This window comes from Camarhynchus parvulus, chromosome Z (genome assembly GCF_901933205.1).
Source record: "Camarhynchus parvulus chromosome Z, STF_HiC, whole genome shotgun sequence".
NCBI lineage: Eukaryota > Metazoa > Chordata > Aves > Passeriformes > Thraupidae > Camarhynchus > Camarhynchus parvulus.
The window spans coordinates 50,522,305-50,534,606 of NC_044601.1; the positions used below are offsets into that span (position 1 = coordinate 50,522,305).

Consider the following 12,302-nt stretch of genomic DNA (forward strand, 5'->3'; position numbering starts at 1 on the left):
AAGAGTTAGAGGTGTTTTTTCCCATAATGCTAGTGACAGAAACACAGGAGTAGAATTTCCAAAATTTCATTTTTACAAAAATTTAACATTGAAACTAAAACCTAGGTCTGAAAAAAGCATGCAGAAGACACAAAGGATACAAGAACTAAGAACAGCAAGGACCACAGTAATAAAGGACAGCAACAAGCAAGGCTAACAACAATGTTAAGGAAAGTCAATCAGATTATATTAAAAATACTGAGGAGAAGAATGAACTTTGATATTAAACAGTAACCACCAAAGTGACCAAAAATTCCCACCAGAAAGAACAGGGAGTAAAGAAATGAGTGAGACAATTCCAAGGATTAACTCAAAAAATTACTCTGTCACAGTGTTTAGCACTGATGACACAGGAAAAGACAAATGGACACAGATATAATGTAAGAATACTTTTAACATTTAATAGTAACTTTCTATGATAACCAATACTACAAGTTCAATCTCATTCCTTTAACTTCTTCCTAATTTACCTAATTTAATGGATTTTCAGAGACCTGACATATCACTTAAACTAGTGCCAAACAGCTGAGATGGAAATGCCTGTTTCATTCAGTCTTCATGTTCTGAAACGGGTTTAAACCCTTACATTTTAACTACAGTTAAATCCCACTTTTGATGACACAGTTTCAAAAGGTTATATGTAAAGCACGGGTGACAAACCCATCATTTATACACACGATAATAAATGTCCCTGATGAGAACAGTACAGTGAAGAATGAGAGAAGAAAAACAGAGAGCAGTGACAAATTTGGTGTCGCCACGAAGTTTGAAGAAATCAAACTCCATAAGGAACATGCTTTTTGCAAAAACTCAGGTATATCTTATATATATATAAATTTGAATTCAGCAGCACTTTACTGATGTGCTGTGTGAGCTGATTTAAAAGCCATATCAAATATGTTACAGATATGACTTCATGTATGAGACATGGGAAGCAAGGCACATGGAACTGTAAGTGGGAAGCAGCAACACTATTGCATTTAGGGTCTTGTTCTTGTATTTTACACACAGTACTGTCTTCCACGGTAACAAATTGGAGAAATAACTCACCACTGCTGCACTGAGCCTGCCTCTGATTAAAGGAAAACCGCTCGGCAGAAAAATTGCTGTTCTTCAGCCTGCAGGAAGAAAACAACCACCTGGAATAAAGGCAAGTACGCGCCCATTCCCGCAAAAAACAAGTTCTCTCAGGTTAACGCCTCATCTTCCTCCCATGCCTTCCATTAATTCCAGCCTGACTAAAAACTGTTTCAAGGAGAAAGCGGGAAACTGTTCCCTGAAATTAGGTAACAGTTACTAACTTCCTGCTCCGAGCAGGCCCTTTGCCGCGGCCAGCAATAATAGGTAAGGGAGGCCTGGCTGCCCTAATCCCGGGGGCGGTGCCCTGGAGCCGGTACCGTGGCGGGCACTCCACGCCGAAGCCGCGCCGGCTAACGGGGGCACAGCCGGCGGAGCAGCAGCCGAAGCGAGTGCGTAGGAGCAGCGCCGCCCGCAGCGACGCAGCCCCGGGGCTCCGCGCCCCGAGCGCTGCCCCGCTGGCAGCCGCCGGCGCCGTTCCCCCTCTCCCGTCCCCTCCCGGCCTCGCACGAACCGGGACCAGCGAGCGCCGCGCCGGCACCACCGCCTCCCCGGCGCGCGGCCCTGACGTCACGTCCCCGCGACGCCAGAGCGCCGCCCGCGCCGCTCCGCCGGCAAAGTGGGGCGGGGGCGGGGCCTGAGGCGGAGGGGGCGCGGCCTTGGGCGGAGGGGGCGGGGGCTGGGGCGGAGAGGGCGGGGGGGGGGGCGGGGGCGGCGGGGGCGGGGCTCCCGGAGCGCGCTGCCCGCCGACGTCAGGCGGCGGCTGCGCGCGCGCAGGGCGGTTTGGCGCGCGGGGCGCGCGTTCCTGCCGCTGGATGAGCCTGGGGAGTTCTGCTGCGCTTCCCCAATACGTTCCTGGGGCGGGGCGTCACGGCGGACGTGCGTGGTGTTCATGTCAGAACATAACGCTAAAAAAATGTATCTATGAGAAAGTAAAGCAAAGAATACAGAAAGGATTAAAAAAACGAGTGTACTTCATTGGCGTGGCACCGGCTGGGAATGACTGCACCGGCACTGTGACCCTGGGCCACGAGCGGACGGGCGCTTTGTGCAGAGTCGGGGGTTAACGGGCCGCGTTATCTTATAGGCAGAAATTGATGCGCAAATCCTTCCTTCCTTTCCTTCCTTTCCTTCCTCCCTTCTTTCCTTTTTTCTATTTTTTAATTCCTCTAACCCTTTCTTCCTCTCTCTCTCCCCACTCTTTCATTCATCTCCCATTTTCTCTTTTCCTTTCCACCCTGCCGCTTTATCAAAAAACCCACCGCCGTCTGCTTACGGACTAGGTCGGGCTACTAAACACAATCATTTTTAGGCCGTGTTTCATTTAGTAATAAACCTCGGAAAGCTTCTGTGGACCCGATGACTTCCGTCGCCCCTGTTGTCGACTGTCACTTAGGCCTCACGGCTGCTCCCATCTCCCGAAGGGCGGGACGGACCCGCCCTTCCCGGGAGGATCGAGCGCGCTCGCGGTCCGCCAGCCCGCCAGGGGGCGCTGCCCCGCCCGCCGGCCGCACGCGGGGCCGCTCGCCGGCTGCGGTGCCGCGCGGCACGTGTGGAGCGGGGCCGGAGGGCGCCCAGCGGAGCTGCCGCCATGCCCAAGGGGAGGGCCGGGAAGCGGCCGGAGCGCCGGGAGGGCCGCGCCGGCGGTGAGTGTGGAGCGGGCGGGCGGGCGAGATCCCGGGAGCCGAGGCCGGGCCGGCGCTCGCACCCGAGCCGGGGCTGGCGGGGAGCCGGCGGATCGCGGCTGCCCACGGTAACACAGCGGTCTCTTCCCCAGGCATCCTGTTCAACACCGGGGCCGGGCAGCACATCCTGAAGAACCCCCTCGTGGTGAACAGCATCATCGACAAGGTGGGGGCGGCGGCGGGCCCAGGAGCCGGGGCTGGCAGGACGGGCCGAGGCAGCGTGCCGCGGCTCTAGTGCCGCCGTGCACCCGTCGGAGTGCCTGGTGGCCTTGGCCTTCGTCTGTCTCTTAACGTGGGTGCTCGCTGGTTATCCACGCGTGGCCAGCGATGCGGCATGAACCAGCGCCAGGACATTCCTGTTTTCCCCGTTTCCCGCTCCTTCCTTTCTAAACGACTCTCGCGCTCCCTGGAATACCCAGTTCCAACTTTTTACTGTGCGAAAAGCGCTTACTTTCACTCTAAAGTCAAATGATTGCCCGAAATTGGTGCTGTGGAAGCACTCAAAATGCCGTTTGTCCTTAGGCTGCCCTGCGCCGCACAGATGTCATTCTGGAAGTGGGCCCGGGAACTGGAAACCTGACAGTAAAGATGCTGGAGAAAGTAAAAAAAGTAAGTGCAAATTCTCTCACTTCCCAGGCTCTGACTGTGCTGTAGCTTTGACTACAGCAAACAGAAGGGTCTTCACAGGCATGATGAACATAAGTAGAATTATTCCATTGATGTTTTTCTTAACATATGAATAATCCCAATGGGTTTTTAGCTGATCACATAAATTTTGTGTGGTTTTATCCATTGCTGTTATCCATTTATGTGGTAAAGTTTGCTTGTATTTGGAGAGGGCGGAAGGTGCATAGCCGAATGGGGACTTTGAAAGGATTCTTTTAACCCACAGCAACAGATACAGGGTTGGGGTTTTTATGATTAAATTCCAGTTAGGAGATGCATGGAGTTGCAAATATATACTTTTTTTTTTCAGGTTATTGCATGTGAAATTGACCCTAGACTTGTTGGCGAGCTTCAGAAGAGAGTCCAGGGCACGTAGGTATCAATTATGGAAACAGGGAGCACTTAAAGTAGCAGAGCTACTTTGGTACAAATTTTGGCAACAGTGCTTTTCTGAGGATAACCACAATGTATCTTTTCCCCCAGGTGTCTAGCAAACAAACTTGAAATCAAGGTTGGAGATGTCTTGAAAACAGATTTACCATTCTTTGATGCATGTGTGGCTAACCTGCCTTACCAGGTATGGGACGAACAACATAGCATACAACATACATTAAAAATTTTATTTTTAAATGCTGATTTCCCAGAAATTATACTAATATTATTAATTCTTTTTTTCTCAGATTTCTTCACCTTTTGTTTTCAAGTTATTGCTTCATAGACCTTTTTTCAGGTATGTGGAAGAACAGAGCTCTGTATTACTTGGGAGGAAGAAAAATAGTTTTAAAAATGTTTTCAAATCCATTATTTTTTTAGTTCCTAAGATAAAAGTTTGATGGATCAGAGCTGCACTAAAGTTTTTCTGTAATACATAGTCTGACAGTGCCTGGAAATTAAGTTTATGTTGATGTATTGAGCATGAGGAGAAAATTTAAACTTGGCAACAGTGAGTGCCCAGCAGATAAAAACAGGAGTTACATCTCCTTAGTATTATAACTATTCCAGGGATAAGTAGGGCATCATAGCATTTTCCTATCTAACTTAGGCTGGAAAGGGTAGAATCAATGCCAAGTCACTTTCTTGTTGTCTGATCTAAAAATGTAACTGCTCTGTCTGTGTGTCAGACATCAGTATGCCAGCAACTTTTGATTTCTCTCAAAGGAGCATTGGTAACGTTATCAGTCAATTTTGGAAAGCTTGGATTTGAAGGACTCAGCAGAGAGTTACTCTAAATTATTTATTACAGTCAGGCAACTCTGACACTAGACTGTCTCTTTGATCCTGATCCATTTAGCAGTATAAATAATCAAATTATGTAATAGCTTTAAGGAGACTTGGATGGCTTCACCAGGTTCAAGATGGGTTTTGGATTTTTTTTTCAACACACTAATCAAGGCAGAGTTGTTTATTATGAACGTTTACTCTTCTAAGTGCTGAGGCCAACTGTGTATTTTCCAAGTGTGTCATATGGCTTCTGACATAAAAATTGAATACTGAGAATCGATTTTCTCATTTCTGTTACTCTCAGGTGTGCAATCCTTATGTTTCAAAGGGAGTTTGCACTTCGTTTGGTTGCCAAACCAGGAAGCAAACTGTACTGCAGACTCTCTATTAACACTCAGCTATTGGCTCGAGTGGACCATCTGATGAAGGTACGTCACTCTGCCTTTAGGTAACTCAGCTATCAAACACAGAAGAAGAGTGTTGCAAGGGATGTGAGGAGTTTGTTGCTTATTCACGCAGCTGCTTTGCTGCTCTTATCTAACAGGTTGGAAGGAACAACTTCAGGCCTCCTCCCAAAGTCGAATCCAGTGTTGTCAGAATAGAGCCAAAGAACCCACCACCACCTATCAACTTCCAGGTGAGCAGTGTATACTCAGTGTAACATGTTAGTGATAATTTCATATTTCTTCCCACTTACTACTCAATTCCATGTGCTGATTTTAGTACAAACTACCAGCTGTTCATTGGTGTTTCCAAAATGCTTATTTTTCTGTTTATCAGGCTTGTGTTATGACATTAACAGAACATGCCACCATCATGGGGGCAGCTTTGTGTACAGTATCTCTCATAAGACCAAGGTCAGTTGGAGAACTGCTAGTAATAATGTCCCTTTCATCATGGTTTATGTCTCCCAGAGATGTTTCTGGCTGATAATTATGCACGTTTTGATCAATGGAATATATGAGATTTATCTTCAGATGAGTATGTAATGTCAGAAGACAAATGTTACAGAAGAGCGTTCTTAATTTATAAAACACTTCAAGACCATTTCAGCCTTGGCCAAGGTTAGCCAGATTTTTTTTCAAGTATCTGCCTTCTCTGCTCATAATAGCACCTAGGCATGAAAAAGTACAATTCAAAGGGTTTTGGGGGTGAAATATTTTCTCCTCCATTTGTATTGCTTTGTCCAAGATACAACTGGTTTTGTGTTGTTTAGGACGACATTTTTCATGAAGGATATTCCTTTGTGTTCAGTATTGTTCTGAAATTGATATTCCTTTGTGTTCAATATTGTTCAATCAGTAGTGACTGTTCTTGTTTGTAGTAGCTGTATGTTACTTTCTAAAATTCTGAAATTTTCAATTTCAGGAGTGGGACGGTCTGGTAAGGATAGCCTTTGTTAGGAAAAACAAGACACTGTCTGCAGCATTTAAGTAAGTAACTTCTATCAGAGAACCTGTTAACCATTTCTTTTGTGCAATTGCATAGCAGTGTTACATAGTCAGTGATAAACCATGGAGGAAGATTTATACTGATGTCACAAGCTTTTTCTTTTAGAAGAAAACTAGGCAGCTTTTTATAAAGAACAGTTCTGCGTAATAGTTACAGTTTTCTATAGAAGACATTAACAACCAATTGAGTGAACAATGGTCACAGTTCAGTTTTCATGCTAAACATGTATTTCTTTCAGATCAAGTGCTGTAGAGCAGTTGCTGGATCATAATTACCGAGTTCATTGTTCCTTACATAATACAGTAAGTTCCTTACTAATCTCTTCTACTTCTGTGTTCTGTGGCCTACATACTGACTTTTATAAGAGTAAAAAATTAACATTGAAAAGCTTAATGTATCAAAGTTTTTCCAAAAGAGTTTGAAGGTTGAAGGAACTTGCCTCTTTTCTGAGAGAAAAGTCTAAAAGGGTAATTAAATCACAGTAAAAAAGCTTAAAATCAAGTATATTGTCCATATATGTATGTCTAAAGGTCTTTTACTAATTTAATAAAACATTTGTCTGCTTTTCAGTACTGTTGTGACTCATATATAATGAATGAACTGAGATACAAAAATTCAGATTCAACAGAATAATACAATAATCCATAATAGAAAAAGTATAACTTACATTTTTTCACTTGAAACAAGAACTGTTCTAAGAACAGGAAATAATTAGGTTATTTAAATTAACCTTTTCCTGTGTTTTGAGTAGAAAATCATTTCTATCCCATTTTTCATTGACAGGAAATTCCTGAAAACTTCAAAATTGCAGAGAAAATACAGACAGTCCTAAAAGATACAGGTTACTCTGAAAAAAGAGCCCGTTCAATGGATATAGATGATTTCATTCGGTATTCTTTTTTTTGTCTCTTTATGCCTTCCTTTTTAGCTTCTTGAAATTCTATCTTCATCTGTAGCTGCGTAGCACAGATTAGTATTGGGTTGCACAGGAATAGTAGGGTTTCCCTCTTAGTACCAGACACTCCTTGCTTCCAGTCCTGAACATGAGCAAACACTTAAGGCCTACTTATATATTTCAAATGCTGTTTATAATATTAAGAGCAACTAGGTAAGGATCCCTGTTTCAGGTGTTTGTGTACCCTTCTGTGTCTCCTTTAAAAATGGCCATAGTGTAAATTGGTTATTAAAATTTCTCTAGAGCCGTACATGGCCTTTCTCTGCCTTGAGGATTAGGCCATAGTCTATAGCATAATTTAAAATATGATTAACTGCTGTATTCTGCTCTTACCTCGGTTGGCATCATGAATCCTGATGTAATTCAAGACAAAAGTTCCTAGCTGTTTTTCATTTGGAGAGCTAAGGCACGTAATGCTCTCTGAAGAAACATAGTGAACCTGGTAGGATCCAACATAAGTAACTTCCTTGAGAATAAACCTACATCTCTAAAATGGCAAATTTGCTACTAACTTCTAGTTTCAGATTTGTTAGAATTCTTTTTTTGCAGTTGATCATTGGTGGCTGCTTTCATGCTATTTTCTTTGCACATCTTAAAAATGCCTCAAGCTGAAGTTTAAATTGCTAGAATTGTAATACACATATTTCAATCTTTCAGATTGCTACATGGCTTCAACTCAGAAGGCATCCATTTTTCATAGATACTCCTAGAAGAATGAAAGATGCTGTATTTTTTCACCGAAGTTTTACCCAAGCCAGAGTGAGTGCAATGGGACAAGCTCCTCATCAAAGCAATGAACAGAATACAGTGGGTATGCTTGGACTCAAAATGTTAGCTATGATTTTATCACAGACAATAGGCAAGGAGCTGCTGCTCCGTCTTATAAAAGCAGCAAATTCTTTCAGAACTGAAGCGAGGTGCTGGACTGCCTCATGACTGTGTTTTCCTATATAGATCCAAAACATGGATTGATAAAAATTGAAATCTGTGTTCTCCAGTGATGGACTTCACCTCAGTATATTCATGTACAATACTCAACAGTACAACCCACAATGGGTCTGGACAAAAAAAAAAAGTTGTAGCAATTCCTATTTTGGTATCAATCATTTGTATGTTTGTTTTAAAGGGTATTTAAACAGTTCCTTTTGATTTGAGATGGCTGTCTCTTTCATCCTTCTGGTAACTACCAAGCCTGTTAAAAATCTGCTTCTCTTACAGAATCCCAGTGAGTGTTTCTCAGAAAACAAAAGAATTTACCTTGTGGGCTTGATATCATTTACATTATTGCCTTTATCCTCTCCTCCACTGTAGGAATTGGAAAAAAAAACTACCAGTGGGCCAGGGCTCATAAAAACAGACAGCAGGGTGGATTTTTTGTTAACTAAATTCAAGTAACTATTTTTTACGGTAACTCCTTCACTGTTAATGTGGGAAAAAGTTTTAGCACAGATCATAGCTTTCAGTGAGATTTAGAGCAATGCATACAAATTAGCAAAACCTCCTCTAAGAAAAACTTCTATTTATAGACATCATTAAATCATTAAGGTTGGAAAAGATGTCCTGACTCCAGCTAGCAGCCCCATTGACATCCCATTGGTTTTTAAAAGTAATTGATTCAGAAGCATGTATAGAAATCATGCTGAAGCATTGACTTAAACCGAATTGCACATTTATTTCACAATTTAATAATTCAGTAATTCTAGTGCTGCTTCACTTCACAGTGAAGTGAACCAAATGATGAGTTAGGTAGATAGCCACAAAGAATATGGTTGGACTGATACAGAAGGAACAAGTGCAGAAGATATGTGTCACACTCCTTAGTGCTTTTGTTTTACTGCAGAAGAATAGAATATAAGCTTGTTTGAATCCTGTTCAAGTAATTTCAGTCTGTTGTGGCAATGGGCTGCAGAAATTCAATTGCCACAACCAGCCCTATCAATTTTTCTTTATTCTAAATATGCTTCATTATCAGGTGTAGATCTAACTTAGGCTCTGGCACAAAGACTGGCAGTAGACAGTTTCAGCTAGCATGTGCTACTTGACAGGACACATGTAATTTACAGACCTTTGTAAAAAGATGCTGAAAGCTGACTGTCCTTTCTGTCCTTGTGGCACCCACAGTAAGCCGGCTGGCTGTGGTTCTAGGCTTGCATGGACAGATACATGGAAGCTACTGTTACTCCTGTGGGATGCCTCAGTCTTCAGAAGTTCTTAGAAAGTAAGAATTGTCTAGAGCAGCTTGAGAGAAAACCTCTGATACTATATGATAGCCTGCACTATCACCTGCTAACAGAACCTATTGCCTTCTATGTAGGAATCCATAAAGTTAGAGGGTTTCAGGTTTGTGTGAAAACAGACAGGCCTCAGTGCAGCAGAGTTATGGATATTGCTGATGCATCTTGTTAAGCTGTAGCGAAGACGTGAGGAATAGAACAATAGAGCTATGTATTAGCGATTCGGAATAACTTTCTAAGTTGCAAAAAGCTTCTATAGCAAGGTTGAAATTATGAATAGGGTTTTATGCTTTGTCTTCTTATAAATGAACAAGCAAGTATTGTTTTAACCCCAGCTACATGTGTTTATGTTGATTGGATAGAATCACTGTCAATATGCTTTCTCTCTGTGTAATTGGCTAGGATGAGTATTTGGTGACTTGTAACCCTTTCGGGTTTCCCTGCGTCCCTGTTTCTTCTGTCCGGCTCCCACAAGTTCCTCCGTGGAAAAATGAACTTTTGCCATGTTGGGAAAGGTGCTCGGAGTTTTCGTTGCGTTACGGGAATGTGATTAATGCTGAAATGTGTTCAGGGGAGTGTGTAAACTGTGCTAGCGGGGGAAAAGGGAGTTTGCAGAGGTTTTGTGATAAGAAAATTATGGATTCTGAAGGTGCACAAGCAGAAACAGTTGAAATGAGTTTAGGATCTGATTTGTCTGTTCGGGGGGCTGGGGGTGAACTTGCCTCTGCTTCCCTTCCTTTAAGGGATACGTCCTCGACTGGTTCAAGAGGACAGGTTGCTTTGCAATTCTAAGAATCCTTTTTTGGTAAATTGTCCTAATCTCCCTGGGTTTGTTGAATGCTCAGATACAGAGTCTTTTGTTGTGAATAGAGATTCTTTTCCTGATGGCAAAGCAGAAAGAGACACTGAGGTGTTGGGTGTTGGTCCTGAGGCTGGTGAAACTAAAATTGCTCGGTCCAGAACTTATATAGAAGAGTTGGCTTTATTTTGAAATCAGAGGCCTTTTCAAAAATGTAACTGATCTACTTACAAATTGAAACCCTTCCCAAAGCATAAGAGAAATTCTCAGATGTAATTCATTTAATAGCTTAATTTATTAAACACATTATGTAAAATCTACATTGTTTCAGTTTTCATGTTTACACACAAGAGGATTTTTTATTTTTAACCATGATGCGACAAGAGCTTCCCATAGCCTACCTTTCTATGGGAGATACAAACATTAAACACTACAAGAAGTTCTGGCTCATTTAACTCTCTTTTCATTGCCTTCCCTTTATTCCCCCCCTCCAGGCCTGGCACAAACAAACAGGCTTGTATTCCAAAAGTAGTTTTTAAACATCCCCAAGGGAAAGTCTGCTGATACAAACTCCTGGAAGGAGGGAGAACTCCTAGAGAGATCTACAGTTCTTACATGAAAGGTCAATCTTTTTTGCATACTGACTTGCAAAAATAACTTGAGTGCCACCACCTAAAAAGTGCTGATACACATGGCGCCATTTGTGAGAATTCAGGTATTTGTGGGATTTCTATTAGCGCTAGGTAGAGGTATTGTGCAAAATCCTCAAATGATGCAATTTCACCCCACTTTTCAGCTGCTGGCACTGTACAAAGGGAAAAATAGGTATTAACTACGTCTTAAAGCAACAGAACTACTCAAGCTACCTGCAAACTACGGTTAATGTACATGTAACTTTGTCATGCATCAAAATCCAAGTTTTTAAAACAGTATGTGAAAGGCCAGTATGGACGTATTTATCCCCAAAGTTTGATAGTTAACTTATCCATACATAGCATTATCACACCATACCACATATCATATTATCTGCATTATCCTAAGATACAACTCTCCTCAGTACTTAAAACATTACCCTTTAATATACATCAACTAAATTATATTTTTGTGGGTTTTTGTTGATTTGTTGGTTTTTTTGGTTTTTTTAAATTGTTACAGATGAAATGTTAAAATTATATAACCATTCTTAATGGTATTCAAATAAATCAAGATTCCAGATTTTCACACGAAAAATGGAACGTCCAGCTGTTCATCTACTCTTAACAGCCTGCAGTTCCTCTTAAAATGATATGGCACATCCTGTGAAATGAAACTATCCACCAAAAAATAAGTCTTCTTGAAACACACACACACTAAAGTAATTTATATTGACAAATAAGGAATGTATTTTTAAGGCTGTGCTTCAGAAAGAGGATATTTAGGGTTAAGTAGCCTTCATCAAGGCACAGAATGGGAAAAGTTAAGCACAGCTGTTTGTGGAAGAGAAGTTACGTTAAACCACTAGTGAGGTGTGCATGCACGCCACAATTTTAAACTGCACAGCTGGTCTTTGTCATAAAATTGAACATGGTCAAAAGGAAGTGCTGTGACTTTTTAATGGCCACAGTTTTACTTTATTAAAAATATGGCAAGTATTTCCAAATATTTCACTATTTGAATAAATGAAATAGTTAAACAAAGTGCTTCACAGATCTGAACCTGCAGGTTGTGCTGTCTGGTCTAGAAGCATTTTGTAGACATCAGGAGCATTTCACATAAAACTGAAAATGTCATTCAGGTGAATAAGAAACAGGAGATTTCCACAAACATTGCTAACATTTTTACGTTTTCAAGTAGTTGAGTTCTCTCGGTCACTAGGTTTTGTAACAAATGTGTGCTACAGCAGTACAGATTCCTTTAGCAGCAGAGGCCCTTTTCAAAGGGCGCGTGGTCTTTTCGGGTTGATCTGCTTACTGGCCTGTTCCTCTTCTTGTAGAGCTGCCCGGAAAGATTTCACTTTGTCTTTAAGGAAAAAACAGAAGGATGAGAACTGATGTGCCTGCGCTCAACAGATCTTGAAACTAAGCCCTGATCCTCCACAGCCCAGCTCTAACAAACAACAAAGAACATTCCTCCACAAAAATAGCTGACACTACAAACTACCAGGGGATTGAGCTAAGCCTACATTCAAAACCATA

General features: G+C 42.1%; 3 protein-coding genes across 8 annotated transcripts in view; 1 reads left to right on the forward strand and 2 right to left on the reverse strand.

Moving 5' to 3' along the window:
* Nucleotides 1–2,468, reverse strand: part of IPO11 (importin 11) — an 80,582-nt gene extending 78,114 nt beyond the window's left edge. Inside the window, exons 1-2 of one of the 3 annotated variants that reach the window (XM_030968149.1) lie at nucleotides 2,453–2,468; nucleotides 1,090–1,157 (exon numbers count right to left, since the gene is read on the reverse strand). The gene's annotated coding sequence lies outside the window, so the exon portion shown is untranslated. Of the gene's footprint in view, nucleotides 1–1,089; nucleotides 1,158–1,436; nucleotides 1,609–1,630; nucleotides 1,731–2,452 lie in introns of those variants that run through there. The other 2 variants (XM_030968147.1, XM_030968148.1) reach the window with 2 other exon arrangements.
* Nucleotides 2,469–2,635: 167 nt separating this feature from the next.
* DIMT1 (DIMT1 rRNA methyltransferase and ribosome maturation factor) lies at nucleotides 2,636–9,531 on the forward strand. Its single transcript, XM_030969256.1, has 12 exons — nucleotides 2,636–2,762; nucleotides 2,894–2,967; nucleotides 3,324–3,410; nucleotides 3,778–3,839; nucleotides 3,951–4,044; nucleotides 4,148–4,197; nucleotides 4,993–5,116; nucleotides 5,233–5,325; nucleotides 6,057–6,121; nucleotides 6,379–6,442; nucleotides 6,924–7,030; nucleotides 7,753–9,531. Exons 1-12 carry the CDS (start codon nucleotides 2,708–2,710, stop codon nucleotides 7,793–7,795), a joined length of 918 nt encoding a protein of 305 aa, XP_030825116.1. The 5' UTR covers nucleotides 2,636–2,707; the 3' UTR covers nucleotides 7,796–9,531.
* An 873-nt stretch (nucleotides 9,532–10,404) lies between these two features.
* Nucleotides 10,405–12,302, reverse strand: part of KIF2A (kinesin family member 2A) — a 58,489-nt gene continuing 56,591 nt past the window's right edge. For all 4 annotated transcript variants that reach the window (XM_030969507.1, XM_030969506.1, XM_030969509.1 and 1 more), the window contains one exon: nucleotides 10,405–12,126. In XM_030969507.1, the coding sequence (XP_030825367.1) occupies nucleotides 12,041–12,126 (86 nt within the window). In that variant the 3' untranslated portion in view covers nucleotides 10,405–12,040. The remainder of the gene's footprint in view (nucleotides 12,127–12,302) is intronic.